General features: G+C 37.9%; 1 protein-coding gene across 1 annotated transcript in view; it reads left to right on the plus strand.

Moving 5' to 3' along the window:
• Positions 1–5,729, plus strand: part of LOC142099276 (pancreatic alpha-amylase-like) — a 21,282-nt gene extending 15,553 nt beyond the window's left edge. The window contains exons 5-10 of the mRNA XM_075182566.1: positions 1–4; positions 325–447; positions 1,378–1,477; positions 1,572–1,693; positions 3,634–3,759; positions 4,161–5,729. The exon at positions 1–4 is cut by the window's left edge and continues 130 nt beyond it. Coding sequence (XP_075038667.1) covers positions 1–4; positions 325–447; positions 1,378–1,477; positions 1,572–1,693; positions 3,634–3,759; positions 4,161–4,350 — 665 coding nt within the window. The 3' untranslated portion in view covers positions 4,351–5,729. The remainder of the gene's footprint in view (positions 5–324; positions 448–1,377; positions 1,478–1,571; positions 1,694–3,633; positions 3,760–4,160) is intronic.
• The last annotated feature ends 14,910 nt before the right edge of the window (positions 5,730–20,639 follow it).

The following is a 20,639-nucleotide window of genomic DNA, read 5'->3' on the forward strand; positions in this document are numbered from 1 at the left end:
TGAGGTAAGACATAGAAAGGGCATTCCATTTACATTGAGTTAGCTTGTATACTATGTACTGTTAAGCCCCACTGACCATATATCCTGAAGTATGTCATCATCATTTATTTATATAGCGCCAACATATTCCATAGAGCTTTAAATATATTACCAAAATTCTTTGGATATAATAAAAATAATGGATGATAGAAGTGGTATAACCAAAGATTGCTGTAAGGGGGAATCCTTATGTTTCATTTATAATTGCCCTACAATTGAGGAGATAAAATCTAGTTTAAATAAACATTTACATGTTCTTTTCTGATTACTGTCTTCTCTCTCTAGGAACTGGGGTGAAGGCTGGGGTATGATGGCCAGTAACAGAGCCTTGGTCTTTGTAGACAATCATGATAATCAGAGAGGGCATGGTGCGGGAGGATCCTCCATCCTCACCTTCTTTGATGCTCGGTAATGTTGACTATTTAATATCAATTGTATTATAATTTTAAACTAAAATAATTGGAACATCTCAGAAGAGTTAGATTTAAAATATTTTAAGTTCACAACATTTGTAATTCTTAGTTGCAGAGGCTTGGGGAAACTCAGACATTTGTAGATCAAGATTGTATAATTCCCTGTAAAGCTTTAAATCGTTTTTAAAATTCTGAAACACTAAGCAAATATATTTTTGTTATACAAATAAAACTGTCAAATCTTACAATGGGTAAATAATGCTTTATGATATGAGCTATTTTATGCATACCTATGTAACATTTTGCAGCCGTATTATATTTAGTGTTAAGCATGATTTCTGGTTTAATAAACATAAATAGCCCGATACAAATCAGTACATTCATGTTCCAAGGAAATTTGAGGTCACTTGATGTGACTATGTAGCAAAGTGTACATTTCAACTAAATAATGACAAACACATTAAGGAAAAAGTACTGAAGACATTTTTAAACACTTAAATGTTATAATATGCTCTTGCATGCATTATCATTGTTGAATAGAGAATGCACAACTAAATATCAGTTGATTCATCTGAAGATGGTGACGTATCAGTTTGTGGATAGAAAGGGTATGACATGTCCATATCTCATTATTAATGTCAAAGATGTAAGTAACTTCTATCTGTAACTGCAAGGCTATCCTAACTAAAACCATTTATAAATAATAATCAGTCTTTGTTTATCAAATGTCCACTTGAAGTGCATACTAATGAGAAATAGTTAATTACATTTACTAGCATAGCAGCTGAAATTATACATATTTTAAAGTGATTAACCATAACTTTTTTTAACATGCTTCCCAAAATACTGTATTACTGTATATTACTTTATGTATAAGAAGAGCAATACATTGCTGTTTCTATTTTAACTCATTCTGTTTCTGCAGTCTTTACAAGATGGCAGTTGGCTTCATGTTGGCTCATCCCTATGGGTTCACACGTATCATGTCCAGTTTCAGATGGACAAGGAACTGGGTGAATGGCAAGGTAAGATTATACCTATTTTCCTGTCTCACAATGAATGTTGGTTCAAACCAGCCATAATTAGAAAACAATTCAAAATGGTATCTTTCTCACATAGGATGTCAATGACTGGATTGGACCTCCAAGTTACTCTGATGGTTCCACAAAACCTGTCACTATTAATGCAGATACCACTTGCGGCAATGACTGGGTCTGTGAGCACAGGTGGCGCCAAATTAAGTGAGTTGTGAAATCATCATCTCATAAAAAAAATCAAAATTGCCTTATAATATTAAAATTGTTCAAATCAATTAGGCATAAAGTGCTAAAAAAAAGTATAATATGTTTTACTACATAATTTACATATTTCGTTTCACACGATCTTTTGTTAAAATACTAATTTTTAGATTATATCTACAGTCCTGGAATTTATTTTATAATCACTTTATTTTTAAACCCAGAGTAAGTTCCCCAACTATTATACTGTACTTACACTTTTTTCTAGTTCTGACAGAAAGATTGTGCTTTGAAAATTAATTAATTTCACAGTTCCTGAGGGTAATTCTGATCACACAGGTTGTGTCCTGGGTGTTTGGGACACATGCAGATGACCAAATTTCAATTTCATTGTCTGGATACTTGGTGGTGAGCTAAATAACATCACAGTGCCACCCTAGATTCACTTCTGGGTTGAATTATGACACTACACATGTGGCCATAATGCAACCTTTTTTCTCCAGGTTACCCAATCAATTCCAATTTGATAAAGTATAATGAACATATGCTATGGAGTTCAAACTCTGTACAAAAGTTAGCCAGTTTAGAGATAAATAACTAAATTGCCTATCCTATGTCTCACTTACACCAAGGAGTCTATTTTTGAAACTGGGAAGAAGCTAAAATACAGTAAATTGCCGGAAAAGGGCTCTTTCACTCTTTTTCATTTTTAACAAAGTCTTAACATTGGAGAAATAAGAGATTTTTCCGGCCTGAAGCAACTTTCAACTGTTTAGCACTGACCCCATACACCATTATGGGAACAATGCACCGAATCTATTTATGAAGCCGTGAAAAGCTTTGCAGGCACTATAAACTGAATGCTATCTCAGGACCTTTTCCAAAGGAATGTGGTCATGCTAGAGAAGATCCTCTTTGCAGGCTGCATGATTCACCCCTCCTTAGGTCGGAATTGGATTTACTGAGCATGCACTATCAAACATCAGTGCATGCACAGTAAGTCAACTGTTTCGTTAATGAAGCCAAGTCCCTTTTGCAACAAAAAAGGTTGCAGAAAGGGATTTTTACTGAGGATCGCAGGGTAATGAATCTTTCTGTATTCCTGCAATCATCAATGATACAGAGACTAAAGTACCGCTGCCCACTGCCCACTAATGATAAATAAATTCCCAAGTGTCAAACACCGAATCTGTCACATGTAACTGTCCAAGGGGTAAATTTATCAAGCTGCGGGTTTGAAAAAGTGGAGATGTTGCCTATAGCAACCAATCATATTCTAGCTGTCATTTTGTAGAATGTACTAAATAAATGATAACTACAATCTTATTGGTTGATATAGGCAACATCTCTACTTTTTCAAACCCGCAGCTTGATAAATTGACCCCCAAGACTTTTGGCTATGGTGAATCTCTAGTCAAAAGATGATTGTGTGTGGCCTCTACTTGGAGCCCAAACTTAAAGAATGGTGTCTGTCATCACCTTCATAAGGATAGTCAAAGTTAAAACAATTGCAAAGGGAATGATCATACATTGGCCTGTAATAATAGCGCTGTCTATACGCTTCTGTTGGTTTCCTCTTACACTATACTTATATTCACTGTTATACTTTTGTATTTTAAACAAAAAGTAATCTCATTATTAAAATGTTTTAGTTCTCAACTCAAACAATAGAATGGCGAGAATCCCACCACTAAAGCATGTTTATGTCCATGTATGTCAAACTGTGAAATCTACAGTATATTTTTTAGAGTAAATTAGAAAATATTGTAGATGTTGAAGTCATCTACAAGGAGTTTTACTCTAAAGAACTCAATAAATACATTTTAGAAGATAATGCTATGTTTTATTATACAGTAGTAAAGCTTTATTATACAGCAGATTAGATGGCAGCAAATCAACACATTGTTAACTCATTCCAATGATTCTGACATTTATCTGTTAAGGAACATGGCAATATTCCGTAATGTGGTGGATGGGCAGTCATTCGCTAACTGGTGGGACAATGGTAGCAACCAAGTTGCATTCGGTCGTGGAAACAGAGGATTCATTATCTTTAACAATGATGACTGGTAGGTTACTTACTTGCCATTTAATGCAGATAAATATTGGTTATTTTGTAAAATTCCACAAATTGATTCTAGGCAAATTATCAAGGAGAAAATATTTTGTAGGTATAAAATAATATGATATATGTGAATGTGAAACAAAGAGAAAACACCTCCAAACAAATGATCTTTAGTTAGTATTGCAAATGGTTCATTATGTGTGGTGATATAATAAGAAGTAGATGTAAAAATAAGCCTGGTTGTTAAAAATAATCAAATAGACAGTCAGATAGTTCTTATATAGAAACCTTAAGTCATGGATGTGTGAACTATAAAAAATACATTTATTAATTGAAATTGAATAAAATTGTTGATTTTCATAAAGACAAATAATATATGTATTAACTAATGTGGAAATTTTACAGGTACATGGATGTCACCCTCTATACTGGACTTCCAGCTGGTACCTACTGTGATATAATCTCAGGACAAAAGGAGGGCTCTCGTTGCACTGGTCGACAAATCACTGTAGGCAGCAATGGCTCTGCTCGCTTCCAGATTGGCAACACTGATGAAGATCCCTTCGCAGCCATTCATGTGGATGCCAGATTATAAAATGTCATAGAAATGAACTCAGAATCAGAATTTATATTCCACATGCAGAGAAGTGACCTCCCTACAGTGAAAAAAAACAGCACCAGCTCTGTTTAAAGTTAAAAATAAATAAATAATTAAAAAAATGGAGAATGATGAGTCATGAAAAAGTAGATCATTTTAGGTAATTTAACAGTGTAAAATACAATGCTTTGTATGAGTAGGTAAAGTGTGGACCGAAAAATGTACAGGGAGAAATAGGAGTCAAATGAAGAGGAAAGAAGCATCAAGGTTCAGACAGAGTGCAGAGCAGAGTAAGAGGATAATGCTAGAGAGAAAACAGCTTTATTCAGAGTGGGATGAGAATTAGTAGAGTTTGTGGTTCAGGATGTTGGTATACGGTGGATATGAATACGTAAGAGCTTAGGTGAAATATCTACACAGGAAAAATAGGAAGCCGGATGAACAGAAATTAGAGTGAAAAGAGGGTCAACCTATAACAAAGAGACAACATATGTGTGGTCCTCCTACAAACCAGCCCCCTGATGGTCAGTACAGGTCAGGTGCATTGATGAAGGGAGCACAATAAATAGCATACTGCTCCATACCAAAGGCTGCCAGCTTACACTAGGTTTTAGGGCCGGGGGTAATGAATATAACTGCTACACATGGAGTAGCAATGTTGTGTCAGACCTCTGTCCATTATACCAAAGTAGTAAAGGAAAACCAAAAACAGAATTTTGAAATAAATTTGAAATAAACTATTTCAATAAAAATCTCCAGATTAAACCCTTGTTATTAAATATAGAAAATGAGACAGGCATGCTGTCCAGTTTTTAAATTATTAATGACTTTATTTTATTTTAATAAAAATGGCAGTTATGGTGTATTGTCTCATGATAGGCTATTGCTAGTGACAACTGCTTTGTAAACAGGTATGGGGTTGCTTGATTTTCCAGTTGATGGAAAACATTTAGTGGATTGCGAAATTCCTCTTAGTCAATTTGTCCATCTTTAACTATCTCCTTTAAAACAGATTAAACTAATGAACATAATGTGACACTGACACCCAGCAGATGACAGGCACCACACCTTCTTTCTTGAATAAAGTTGCTTTAATTGGACACATCACCAATAATCCACAGTACATTCTTGTTAGGATAACATCAGGGTTCCCCAACTCTAGCTAGACATATACCTCCTGCATAATCAATGGCCAACTAGCTCATCATCGGTCACACCACACAATAGTAGAGATGTACACAGACCCCAATGTTTTTGTTTTGGTTCTAAAACTTCTTCGTGCTTTGGTTTTGATTCTGGTTTTTGCCCAAAAATCCTGAAAGGTTTTGTTTTTGGATATCGATTTAATTAAAAATTGTGAAACATAGTTAAGATTATGAGATTTTCAGTTGTTTTTGCTCCTACATTAATCTTTATAGCATTAACATTCATTTACAGTCATTTACAGTCTGTTTTCTAAGGATCTCTCCACTACTGTACAAATTTTCACAAAGTTTGGCTAAAGGCTGCAGTTAGCTGACTGGCTAAAATTAGTGGCAGAGCAGAGGCACAAATAGATGACCGTTTAATCAAACATACAATTCCTATGAAACATAATGGCAAGTCAGTTTGCATAAATTATCTACGGTTGTTGAATGCTGAAAATGCCATTCCTGAGTTTTTCCAACAGATTGACACTGGTAGTAAAAATAAAAGGTCATTCTAAGGACAAGGTCATTAGTGGATATTTAGACAAATAGATAGACGATGATGTGCTGCACCCAGAAGAAAAATATGCAGACAATAGATTTATAACATTAGAGGGCATCCATAATTGACAGTCAAGCTACAAGACAGAAGAAAAGGTCATTAAACTGACAGCAGCATAATTAGGCATATAGATAGATGAAGGTGGGCTTTAGCCATAATAAAAACCTTGAAAGTCCACATACACTATATTTTGAATGTTAGACAGCATGCATTATGCAAAGTGAAGTGGCAGTAAGAATCAGATGTCATTAGACGAACAACAGCAACATCAATAGATATGTACACAAGTAGATAGACCAAGGTGGACTTTACCCATAATAAAAGAGATGAAAGACTATGCACACATTACATTTTTAATGTTAGAGGGCATCCATCATTGACAGTCATGCTACAAGACCTGAAGAAGAAATTAAACTGAAAACAGCATCATTAGACAATTAGATAAATAGATAGACCAAGGTGGACTTTACCCATAATAAAAGAGATGAAAGACTATGCACGCAATACATTTTTAACATCATTGGTAATCATTTATAATCCATGATTTGTTTGCAAGAGTTACAAAACCTCCATTAAGACGAGAGTGAGAGCCCAGTGGCATGAGGATCTTTCCTGATATGGAAATTACTGTTATCAGCTCTCATAATGTGTATAGACATTTGTGCTGACAAATTAGAGAAAATAAAAATTGACAAAAAACAGATTAAGGCTTAGTCATGCAGATTCACCAGATAATTTACAGGATTGCAAAACATATTTTGGATAACAATAAGCCACTTTTCTACTTTTATCTTGGCACTACTATTTTTAGAAGAAGCTGAAGCAGGAGATGTGTCATGTGTGACTTGAGCTGACAACTTACAAGGAGAAATATAATAGAGATGGAATTTGATAGCATGGATATATGAAGTCAACTACAGACAGCAGCATCAATAGACATTTCAACAAGTATATAAAAGTATAGAAGAAGGACCATGCATACTAAATTTTTAAGTTAAATAGTATGTCTCATGGAAAGTGAGGAGGCAGTAACAATAAGAGGTCATTAGACGGACAACGGCGGCATCAGTAAACTATTTTACACAAGATGATAGACCATGGCATAATGTAAAATAGTGCATGATGGATTTGTCCTTAGACCCATCCACTCATATGTTGAAAAGGACATGCACATAGTTTACCAAACAAAGCACTTCAGTGACTGGGACTGCCACTTTTGTTGATGAAGTTCTTGATTTGTTTTGGCATGTTGGTTGTTGAACTGGAAAATAGATAGGGATTTTAACAATTTATTAATGTATGGGTATTTGACTAACAATGGTCATCTTCTTCAATGGTGACAAATGACAATGTCATCACCCTCATCAGCATCCTCTGCACAGATGTCTAGATTAATTATATTGTCTTTTTAGAAAAGAAAGGTACGCCAAGTAGATAACTATTAAGCAGCATGTGTGGCACATTGGAGAGTGACAGCAGCCAGAAAAAGACAAAAAGTTAGTGGAAAACAATACTTATGATTCGCCACCAGGAACTTGATTTGGTAGACTTGGCTGACCCAGTTTCATTTGGTCACAGAGGAGCTGAAGAGTTGAGAGAGAACACTTAAGCTGCTTGGTCTCACTGCTCCACATTTGAGGCAATAATGACTGGAGGGGGACTGCAGAAGTGTTTCTGATTGCTCTATCTGTTTAATCAGGGGCTGTGGCCAGTCCACGCCACACGTGGCCACATTTTTCAGATCTGATTTAGTTTCAGCATGCAGAATTATTTGAATTTTCATTTTGCAAAAGAAGATAAACATTATACAATGTATAGTCTTTTTTATGACCGGTACCACTTGTCCACCTATCCATAATTAAGTGGATAGACAGTACAAGGGCATTTTCTAGGGACTTAATTACTTTTTCTTTAAGCCACTGGTTCAACTGAGGAATTGTTGTTCAGGAGCAATGGAATTGAGATTGGTTGCGTGAATACATAACTTTAGCTAATCTGCTAAAATCTAATGCATTGGTGGCAGAAATTGCACGTTCATCCAATGCTAACAAAACTGTCATGGCTTTAGTGATCCAGAATAAAAATGTTAAAAGACCACGCACAGTATATATTTAACATTAGACTGCATACCTCATGGAAAGGGAAGAGACAGTAATAACAAGAGGTCATTAGAAAGTCAGCAACATCTGTATACATTTAACAGATGATGATAGACCCAGTCATAACATTAAATGGTACAATATGGAATTGTCCTTGTGTCCAGCTCATATGTTGAAAAGGACATGCGCATAGTTTAACAAACCAAGCACTTCAGCGACAGGGACTGCCCCTTTTGTGGCTGAAGTGCTTGATTTGTTTGGGCCCACACAAAAGCCAACCTTTTGCTTGTTGGTAGTTGAACTAGAGAACAGATAGGGATGTTAACAATTTACTAATATATGGTAAATTGTCTAACAGTGGTCATCTTCCTCAATGGTGACAAATGACAATGTCATTACCCAAGGCATCATCCTCATCAATGATTGCTACATCAATTACATTTTCTTCTTAAAAAAAGAAATTAGTATTCTGTTTTGCACATAAGTTAAATACTGCCTGTTTTTTCATGTAGCACATAAATATCAACTTTAAATTTCAGTGTACAAATAAGCTATCAAATATTTGTGTGCTACATGAAAAAACAGTCAATATTTAACTCATGTGCAAAACAGAATACTAATTTGCACCCCTTGCATTGTAACATGATTTTGTCCAGGTGACTGAAATAAGAAGTTTCTCAAGTTAAGATCCTTAATGAATCATGCCCCCAGTCCCTAGCCCTATCTGTAACCCTATCCCTAACTCTAACCATATAACAATACCATCGGCAGTAGAATTGTCCTCCAAATAAAACTGTCCACCATGTGAATTGTCAGCCTAATAATACTCTTGACACCTGAATTATCGACTTAGTGTTGTTGATTTTCCATATGTCTACCATGTCTAGTGTTGACCACATTTACACAAGATGACAGACCATGGCCAACATGTAAAATAGTGCAAGCTGGAACTTTCCTTGGGCCTACGTGCCCATTTATATGTTAAAATGGACATGCATATAGTTTAACAAACCAAGCTATACAGCGATAGGGTCAGCCACTTTTGTGGCTGAAATGCTTGATTTGTTTGGGCCTCCACAAAAGCCAATTTGGATATTGGTTGTTGCACTAGAGAATAGATAGGGATGTTAACAAATTACTATTGGGCATTTGGCTAATAGTGGTCATCTTCCTCAATGCTGACAATGTCATCAACACCCTCATCATCATCCTCATCACTGATGAGGATGATCATCATCACTCAATATTAGCTCACCCCACTGGAATCTAGCATTAAAGATTCTCTTTGTAATTGGTGAAAATAACAGTATTTCTAATACAATGTGAAGCTCATTTTGATGAAAACCAGTTTTTCTAAATTTTTGTGAATTTGTCAGCGTCGACGACCAATCACAATGTTCCTATTTGTGCTAAACACTCTTTCTGAGTACTCACTGGATGCTGGGCAGCTTAAGTACATCATAGCTAGTTTGTGCAAGGGGCTCCAAATTGTCTTTCTTTCCTCCCAGAAATCAAAGGACTGTCTGAGATGCTAATTTTTTACATCATTAAAGTAATCTTCCACCATTCTACTAATATAATGTGTATCAGACTAAGACATGGTAGAGATGTCAGTATATTTAGGGATTAGCCTGACCAGATGTCATAACCTTTCACATTGTGTGCTGTGTTGACTCATCATCAGAGTGACTCTTAGAAAAGGGAAGATTATTTCTGGCACTACGGTTTTTATGAGAAGCTGAAGTGTAATATGCAACTGGAGCTGGCAGCTTGCTCACAAGGAGCTGTTTGCATATGTGAAGATTTGTTTCGGGTTCTTGGCTACGAAATTGCCGGCACAGCATATAGCGACATTACAAGCCCGAAGACTATAACAGAAACACTTACAAAATAGCAAACACTATAACAGCGACCATGATAAAATTTAGACTTACTATAAATAGACAGCTACCGCCCATTGCCGCTGTAAAAGCAGCAATGGGCTGGTCCACCAATTGGGTGGACCCGCCACCTAGATTACATTATACAGGCGAGGGGTCCAGCCATTGCCGCTTTAAAAGCGTCATTTTGACTGTGTCCATTACAAGTGACGTAATTTAATGCTGTAGACATTTTTCTAACTCGGATTTTACATTTGGCGGTCATTGAGCATGCTGGAAATAGTTACTGTCTATTATATGGTAAGTCTAAATTGTATCACTTTCGCTGTTATAGTGTTCGGGCTTGTAATGGCGCTGTATGCTGTGTTGGCATTTTCAGAGCCGAGAAAATGACTACCATCGCTAGAGCCGATCATTGTCTTCTTTTCCAGTGCATCTAGAACACTATGTTCCATGACCACCAGCTGTCCAATTCATGTTTTTTTGCACATTTCAAGGAATCTACTTACACTAGATTAGACTACTTTTTTTTTTGAAGAAAGTATTATTTTTATTTTTTCTCCACACACATAAGATATAGACATACATTTGGATGCCTAACTAACTAACTAACTAACTAACTAGCATAAACAAGCTTGATTAGACTACATTTTTATTAGCAATAAACACTCATACTTTGAGAAAGTCCCCGCTACAGGGATGGAACGTGTCAGATGGTGTCACTGGAAGAAAATTTGATGAATGACAGGAGATCGTGTTTTATTGCTCCAAGGAGTAAGATTGTGCAGGACTCTTAATGGTGTTTTCTGTCTTTGGTACCTTTTGACCTAACAGTGGTGAACAGTGTGTTATTAGGAGGCAAATTAATCCCAGCACTGTGAGTAGTTGGAAAGTTATTAGCGGCATTTAGCAGCTTATGTGACTAAGTCATCTGACCTCACGCTACTGAAGAGAGAACTGAGACAAAGTATACAAATATTGCACAAGGAGTCCTGTTACTACGGAATACTGAGTCGTACTTTAAAGTCCAAAGGAGAACAGTGTGGTTAGAAGTGCCATCAGTTACACATGCTGTTTGAAGGTACCAGTACCGTTTCCTCAAAGACATTGTGTTTAGATAATGTTGGAGCGCATTTGAGGCTGACTATCCCGATTTTTTAAATAACACAGATGAGTAGGCTCTAAGAAAAGAGCTGAAGATAACTATTTGGAGGGATTTTCTGTAGCTCATTTTGGTGCTTGCCTGTTTACTTCCATATAACTGTTTTGAAATTGAAATCACTTTTTTTCTGCAGGGGGATGCCCCTTTAGAATTCCTCCAAGAGTCTTTGTGGTTTTAGTAGTTATATTTCTGCACTGCATTGCATTTATGTATGCGTTTTATCAATATACATTTTTCTATAAAAATTATTTTCAAACTTATTTTATGTATTACTCGTATAGAGGGATTCTAGAGAGCGCTGCAAAGTTTTAGAATTTAGACACTTATACTTACTACAAGAATCCCATATAGGGCAAAATACATGGTATGACCACTATTTTTCTCAGGTTGTCTATTCTACTCCACACCTAGACAATAGTATTGTCAAGGACCTCCTTTTCCAAGCTATCAATGATAAAGCTCAAATTGAGACAATAGATGAATACCTTGCAAATACCAAACTGCAAGCTATATCCAAAACTACTTTATGGGAAGTGCATAAGTTTGTAATAAGAGGAAAGTGTATCCAATTAGGTTCCAGAATAAAGAAAGAAGATGAAGAAGCCCATAATGAAAAACTCCTTGTTCAGGTCATGTAATTGAAAAATATACATAAAAGATTTATTTCCAAAAATACACTTACCTGACTAGCAGAGAATAGGGCCACAAATCTTTAAGTGTCATAAATATTTCTAGTAGAGAAATAAATCCAGTAGACTTTCAGCGAGAGCTCAATGAGCCCAGAGAACACTGACATAGATCCACAAATTCAAAGATAATAAAGGAGTAAAACATTATACTATAAGAAAAATCACAATAGTCGTCCATGCATATTGTACTAACCTTTTATTTTTTTTTTATTATTATTTACTGTTTTCCCTGTACGGTCCACTATGTGTTCTCTGTGCGGCCCTTGCGGAACCCTGTGGTGCCCTATAAAAAAAGATTAATAATAATAATGATAATAATAATAATAATAACCTTTATAATTTAAACAAGCAAGCTACCCCTGAGGAAAATGAGAACAACATACAACTAATAGGCTTATATTTAACAACTGAAAATTAGGAAAGAAATCAGAAATCTAGACCAGTCATTCTTCAAATTAGAACTTGAAAAAGCAATGTCTCCAATGCGAAGTTGGAAAAGTCCTGACCCAAACAGTTGCGCTGTAGCCTATTATTAAATATAAATTAGCGACTATACTACTGCAAGCCAATAAAAACTATTCCCACATGCATTTTATGCCCATGTAACAATTATTCCTAAAGAGGGAAAGGACTCAGGCTGATGCTCAATATGCAGACCTGTCTTACTTCTTAATATAGATGCCAAAAAAGGACTATATCTCCGTTGCACAAATTGTTTGGAGTTACCATAAAAACAACAACTTTCCAAAATTACTCTAATATCTGGTATAAAGGTGCAACCAAAAAACAACTTAACTCAATATATGTAAAAAATAAAGAACTAAACAGTTGTGTATAGAATAGGTGCGCTTGATCTCCCTAAGATTAACAAATACATGTAATTATAGGTGAATGGACCTCAGGAAATTTAAAATTTAACCTTTATTGATAAAAATAGCGAAAAATAAGTGCATGTGATTAAAATAAAAAAGTGAATATAAAATCGCTGAATGCACTTTTGATATAGACCCTTTATGACTGAAGGCAGCTGGATTCTATTGTGATAATTCACTTGCTATAGGTAACACCCTATGCTTTTATAATGCCTTCCACGGTTTATTTCACAAGGTAAGCTTTGCTTAACCATAAATAATACACATCCAGTCCAACAATCTATCTCGTGCTCCTCCAAACCCTTAAATATCGGTAGACACAGGCTTAGATGGAGCACTTCGTTCACTGATGTAATCAACCCTTAATGAGACTAAGCTCCTTTAGCACAGTAAACAACTCCCTGTGTAAATTCCATTCAGCGGTTCACCCTATATTGATGCCGCCTGTCTGCATGCCATATGTGGGGAGTGTATTGCTACCTGCCTCCTAATCGCTCCGTGCTAGCGTGCTAGCTCTGGGTTTAAGGAGCTTCTACACCTTTTATAGGTTTCCTTCTATAGTTGATTATGGATCAAAGTACATACAGCGAAAATGTCAACGCATGTTTCGCTATGCTTTTTCAAGGCAAGCTGACTTACTCATCTGAAAGGTCTTTTATACTCTGCAGGGCACTCCTTCTTAGTAGAGATGTTCAATGGTTTTGGATCTGGATTAACTTTGTGTTTTGGTTTTGGTAAAACTGCCCTTGCGTGTTTTGGGCTTGGTTTTGGTTTTAGTTCCCGATTTTTTTCTAAAATCCAGATTTTTTTTTCTGCAGAAATTACTTATTTTTGCTTTTTCCCCCCTACATTATTATTAACCTCCATAACATTAAATTGAAGTCATTTGCAGTCAATTGTGACCACCTCACAGGTCACAATATTATTTTCAAACACTTTCAAACAAAGACTGCAGATTTAGTAAACCAAGCCTGCCAGACCTATTATTTGTATTTCAGCAATGACAATTAGCAACGGAGCAATTAAGCTCTCCTCTTTGTACGTTACCTATATAACACAGTACAATGTGACTGCAGATTTAGAAGAGCAAGCCTGATAGATCTATTATTTCTATTTCAGCAATGACATTTAGCAATGGATCACTGGAGACATTGAAGAACACTGCTACCCCTCCTCTTCCTTTTCTACCTATGATGCTGCCCAACTGCACTAGAGAATGCCAAGAACTGTGATACCCCTTCTGTGTCCCTCTGTGAAATGGCGCTGGATCCGACAACGAAAGGATGACGTTTTGCCTCGTTTTCAATTCTGATGGCGCACGAAACTACCAAGCTGGCTCGACTTGGTATTCGGATCTGCTAAGTTCGGGTGTGTTCGGTTCTCGAGGAACCGAGCCTGAGCATCTCTACTTATAAGTGATGTCAGATTGCTCACCCAATAGGAGGAGGTTTCAAGGCTATCGATTGACAACATTATCAGCCATTGAGGATAATGAGAAAACATAGACCCTCCCCCTACAATATTATATTGGTTTGGGGCATGATCTCTGTTCGTTCAAAAATAACATCTGACTGCCGAGATTAACTGAAATACTAGAGTCAATTAGAAATATAAACAAATAGACCAATTATTGCTCTGTCACAGGGATCGAGGATCTCAAAAATCTAGTGGATAATATACCTAGATTATCAAACATTTGTTGAACAGTCTGTATTACAGGGGTCCATGTGTAGTAATATGTAATATATCATAGACCATATTTACTATCTCACTGTCAAAAACTCAAAAATCATTTTCAAAAGAAAAACTAATGTAAGGATATCATGTAAAATCAGCAGAAGAGGTAATGATTAGCAGAACCATAAGAGACACTTCCTATGAAATCCCATTCCACTACACCTGTATATAAAAATATCAATAATATAGGACACTCAACCATCCTGCCTCTCGTAATATGTTAGTTCTATGTGCATAATATTGACAAGTATACATATTTCAGAATAGTGTATTTCTAATACATATATCAATGGCTATATATTTGTTACTATTACCTATAGTATTAACCCAATAAAGGTGTGAAGAAATATATGGTGTGAATTATTCTTACATAGAGCTCAATGTCAAAAGGTGAATAAGGGGGCTAATGTGACAAACAAAATATACATAAGAGGATAATCCCATTTGTGGTAGATGTACTTAGGTTTCTTATATCTAAAATTATTGTTATAATGATGAAAAATTAATTAGTGCAATGCCATAAACGGGACATTGTTGTGAAAATCATAAATTTGTGTTTATTTAAATTTATTATTAGTGGTCAAATAATAAGTGGTAATAGAAAGAATAATGTTCCTTAAAAAATATCATGTCTTATGTATCTCCAGGTAAGTATGGTTAAGATATTAATCATTCTAATATAACGATTGCAGGTAGGTGCCCAATATATTACTGCCGTACTCCCTCTCTGTTTATTCCCAAAATGTATTGATATATATGTTTTCTTAGTATCTACTATATAAATGCCTAGTGGCGTGTGTGGAAAAAAAAAACCCAAGCTGCAGCGCCACCTGCTGGGCAGAGTTATACACTGACCTATATATTTCTTGAAGGAGAAGTGACAGTTGTGAGTGGTTGGTGGTTGCCGGGGGTGACAGTGGGGAGTTTTTAACACCTTAAGTAGCTTGATGAAGGATGTGGCGAGGAAGATGAAGGATGAGGTGATGGAGAAAAATGATCAGGTGGTGACATGTGGACAAAACCACGTTAAAAAGGGCGCTTGCGTCGGGAAGTAACGCTCTTCCCCTGAGGAGACCTGAGCTAGGCCCAAATGCATGTCAAGAACCTTTTTAACACCTTAAGTAGCTTGATTTGACTAGAATGCATGAGTATCATGCACGTGTTAACTTGTCATACATCAAGGGCTAGATTTACTAAGCTGCGGGTTTGAAAAAGTGGGGATGTTGCCTATAGCAACCATTCATATTCTAGCTTTCATTTATTTAGTACCTTCTACAAAATGACAGCTAGAATCTGATTGGTTGCTATAGGCAACATCCCCACTTTTTCAAACCTGCAGCTATATATAATTACATATATATATATATATATATATATATATATATGTATGTATATATTTATAAACTGCTGGAGGTGCTACCGACTGGTATTGATGCTACTAAACAAGGAGGCGCGGAGTCTAATGCACCCCAGGTATTCATCAGGGACCTCCGCAAGGAGGTATGGACTTGGGTGCGCAGGTCGAACAGTCCAAGTCAGAAGCCAAACGGGAGAGCCCTACACGAGGATGATTCAGAGAATGGTCAGAGGAAAGCCAGGGGTCAAAACCAGACAGACATGAACGGTACCAGGGATAACATGAGAGAATAGTCCGGAGATCAAGCCAAAGGTCAGAGCCAAACACAATGCAGAAACAGGAACAGAAAGCTGTAGCTAGATAACCAATACTCTGGCACCAGATACTGTCAGATTGAGGTTTAAATAGAGGGAGGTGCTCCTTGAGTGTTTACTGAAGTGCTTTTCCCAGGAGATGTTACAGTTCCATCACTGATACTTCCTCATAACAACAGGGCTAAAAAGTGCAGACCGGGTATGGATTAGAATAAGGGGTTGCAACACTGGTCCCATACACCATGCCCATTTCTTTACATTCCTCCTCCCACTTTTTAGTCTGTGTACCCCGTTTTGAGAGAGGCTGGCAGTACAGCTCCAGGGCTGCGCTGAGGCTTGGAGTCTGGTTCTTGCTGATGGAACAGGCCATCCACGTTCCTGTGATCTTTACCCTTTTTGTTGGAGATCAAAAAGTTACACAGTTGTAGGGCCAAGCTCCATCTCAGCAACCGTCCATTGTCTCCTGCAGAGTGTTGCAGCTAACTAAGCGGATCATTATCAGTGACCACCCAAAACTTGTGCCCACATAAGTACGGCTGCAACTTTATGAGGGTCCAAACTATGGCCAGGCACTCTTTTTCAATAGTGGCTTATGCTATCTCGCGATCAACAAGTTTCAGGGAGAAATAGGCCACTGGGTGTTCACAACCATCCTCCCCTACTTGACACAAAACAAGTTCTATTCCACAGCTCAATGCATCTGTTTGCACAAAGAACCGCCGTCAGAAGTCAGGGACTGCTAATACTGGGGACCAGGACAAGCTATCCTTAAACTGGCTAAAATGCCCACTCACAATCAGGGGTCCAGTCAATTTGTCAGGAGTACTTTTTGGGCGTCAAATCAGTCAGCGGCTTGGCAATATTGCTATAATGGGGCACAAACTTGCTATAGTACCCTGCCGTCCCAAGGAAGGCGGTACCTGTTTTTGGTTGGTGGGGTGATGCCAATTCTGGGTGGCATAAATTTTTGCCGGCTCCGGTTGAATATTTCCTCCACCAACCCTGTCACTGAGGTACAACATCTCTGGCATCCCCATCTGACATTTGTCTGGTTTGATCGTCAAACCTGCCTGGCTAATCCGTGCTAACACTTGGGCCACAAGTTGCAGGTGGTCCTGCCAGGTCTCACTAAAAAAAGCTATATTGTCCAGGTATGCCTGGGCGAACTCCTCACACCCTGTCAGCACACGGTCTACTGTACGCTGAAAGTTGGCCGGTTCATTCTTCATTCCGAAGGGCATGGGGTTAAACTCAAATAGTCCAAATGAAGTGTTGAATGCGGACTGCTCCTGTGCCTCCCTGGTAAGGGGTATCTGCCAGTACCCCTTACTAAGGTACAGCGTAGACACATAGCAAGCCGCCTCCAGCCTGTCTAACAGCTCATCTACCCGGGGCATGGGATATGCATATGTCACCGCCCCTTCGTTCAGTTTCCTAAAATCCATGCAGAAGCGTGTACTCCTGTCTTTCTTGGGTTCCCACACCACACTGGCCACCCAGGGACTATTGGATGGTATAATGACCCCCCAGTGCCAGCATTTCATCGACCTCTTTTTTGATCATGTCAAGCACCTCGGGACTCACTCGCTACACGGGTTGCCGAATAGGCCGAGCCTCCCCGTCCCCGGTGTGATGGACCACTACATGAGTGCGCCCAGGCCTGCTGATGAACTGAGGCCGCTCTAACTCCAATTCTTCCTTCAGCTGTTGAGTCTGGGCTCCTGTTAACTGCTGACCTATGGGCACCACTTTCACCTCTAGGTCCTTTTTTGTTGCTAAGAGAATGTCAGATATGGGGTCAGTCTATAGGTCGTCTATAGGTGGGCAGCAGATTGCCATGGCCCCTATTTCCTTGGCGACGTACTCCTTTACCCTATTAATGTGATAGGTACCCACCCACTTCCCGGTTCATTCTAGTGCAATAACGTAATCTACCCACCCTGGCTGTCCACTATGTCCGCTACAGTATAAGTCCCTGCCAAGGTCACCTGTAACTTGTGTTTTCTGGCAGGAACTAACACCATCTCTTTCTGTCCAACTTCTGACACCCTTTCTCGAGCTCCCAGGTTGTAATAATGGTGCTGCCATTTCTGCACCCCCAACGTATGGTCATACCTCTGCAGTCTTTCCCTCATTTGTACCACATATTCCAAGACAGAATCCTCAGGTTCCTGGATTGACCCTTTCCAGCTTTCCCGGACTAGATTGAGAGGTCCCCATATATAAAATAACTCAAAAGGAGAGAACCCAGTAGAATCCTAAGGAATTTTGCGGTACGTGAATAATGGCTGTTGCAATGACTTCTCCCAGTCTCCCCTCGCCGACGCAGCATATGCCCGCAGCAACTACCTAAGGGTTCCATTAAATCTTTTGCAAAGACCGTTAGTCTGGTGATGGTAGGGGGTTGCTCGGAAGGGATGGACCCCAAATTTATCCCATACTGTCTGCAGCAAGTCCCCTTGAAATTGCGCCCCATGGTCGGTAACTACAGTATTGGCCAAAAGAGAATGACACAAGTATTGGTTTTCACAAAGTTTACTGCTTCAGTGTTTTTATACCTTTTTGACAGATTTTTCTCTGGTATACTGAAGTAAAATTGCGAGCGTTTCATAAGTGTCAATGGATTTTATTGACAATTACATTAAGTTTATGCAAACAGTCAATATTTGCAGTGTTGACCCTTCTGGCATCTGCAATTCGCCATGGCATGCTGTCAACCAACTTCTGGGCCACGTACTGACAGATGGCCGCCCATTCTTGCCTAATCAATGCTTGAAGTTTTAGACAGAGAAAAAAAAGAAATGATCACATGGGGCACTCCAATGGACAGAAATTTGTTATTATAAAAATAATAGTCTGTTAAATACTCCTTTAATAGTTCAATATTAAAACATTCCAATAGCGAAATATAAAACTTGTATTTGGATAACAACACTGAATAAAGAATAAACTGGTAAAAAGACAAATACTAATTTGTCTGACCGCGACGTTGCTCCAATTTGTAAACCTAACTTGAATGTCTTCCATATAACATGTATGATACGTATTTTATTCGCACCACATCCCTCTGAGAAGATGTGTAATTTTATTTACTTGATTCATACACCTTCTCAGTAAAAGCAATATAGAGGAATGAACTAAGGAGAGTTATAAGGGTACTGCAGTATTCACACAATTAGAGGAACTAATAAAAAATCCTCTTATATCCACTATATACCGGCATATTTCCCTTGGGATAGCTTGTAGTCCTATACATAGATATTATACCCTAATAATAGCCTAAATACCGGGATTGATATTTTCCCTGGATGGTATTGATATTGATTTTAGGTTGAGTGATGGAATTGTTCTCATTCAGTGGGACCGTCCCGCTGATAGGCTGTAATTATCCCCGATAATTATCTATGTATGGGACTACAAGCTATCCCAAGGGAAATATGCAGGTATATAGTGGATATAAGAGGATTTTTTATTAGTTCCTCTAATTGTGTGAATACTGCAGTACCCTTATAACTCTCCTTAGTTCATTCCTCTATATTGCTTTTACTGAGAAGGTGTATGAATCAAGTAAATAAAATTACACATCTTCTCAGAGGGATGTGGTGCGAATAAAATACGTATCATACATGTTATATGGAAGACATTTAAGTTAGGTTTACAAATTGGAGCAGCGTCGCGGTCAGACAAATTAGTATTTGTCTTTTTACCAGTTTATTCTTTATTCAGTGTTGTTATCCAAATACAAGTTTTATATTTCACTATTGGAATGTTTTAATATTAAAGCATTAAAGGAGTATTTAACAGACTATTATTTTTATAATAACAAATTTCTGTCCATTAGAGTGCCCCATGTGATCATTTCTTTTTCTTGCTCTGTCTAAATGTCCCTAACAAGTCAATGATCGGGTGCACCCAGCCTCTGGTGGTGTAGTTAATGCTATGTAGCTAGACTGACATATACACCCGGAGGAACTTTATGGACTACCTGGTGCGGTCTTTCTTCTAGTTCCAAAAACAATGCTTGGAGTTTGTCAGATTTTGTGGATTTTTGTTTGTCCACCCACCTCTTGAGGATTGCTCACAAATTCTTAATGGAATTTAGGTCTGGGAAGTTTCAGGCCATGGACACAAAATTTTGATGTTTTGATCCCCGAGCCGCTTCGTTATCACTTTTGCCTCAGTACAATCCCTGTTCCTTTTGTAGAATATCAGTATGTCCCTGATGTTTTTCCTGGAGAGACGTGACTTCTTTGCTGGCCATCCTTCAAGAGTCTTTGCCTCAGTGTGAGTGCATATGCACTCACACCTTCCTGCTGCCATTCCTGAGCAAGTTCTGCAAAGGTGGTGCCCTGATCCCGCAGCTGAATCAATTTTAGTAGATGTCCTGGTGCTTGCTGAACATTCTTGGCGCTCTGAAGCCTTCTTCA

This window comes from Mixophyes fleayi, chromosome 8 (assembly GCF_038048845.1).
Source record: "Mixophyes fleayi isolate aMixFle1 chromosome 8, aMixFle1.hap1, whole genome shotgun sequence".
Lineage (NCBI taxonomy): Eukaryota > Metazoa > Chordata > Amphibia > Anura > Limnodynastidae > Mixophyes > Mixophyes fleayi.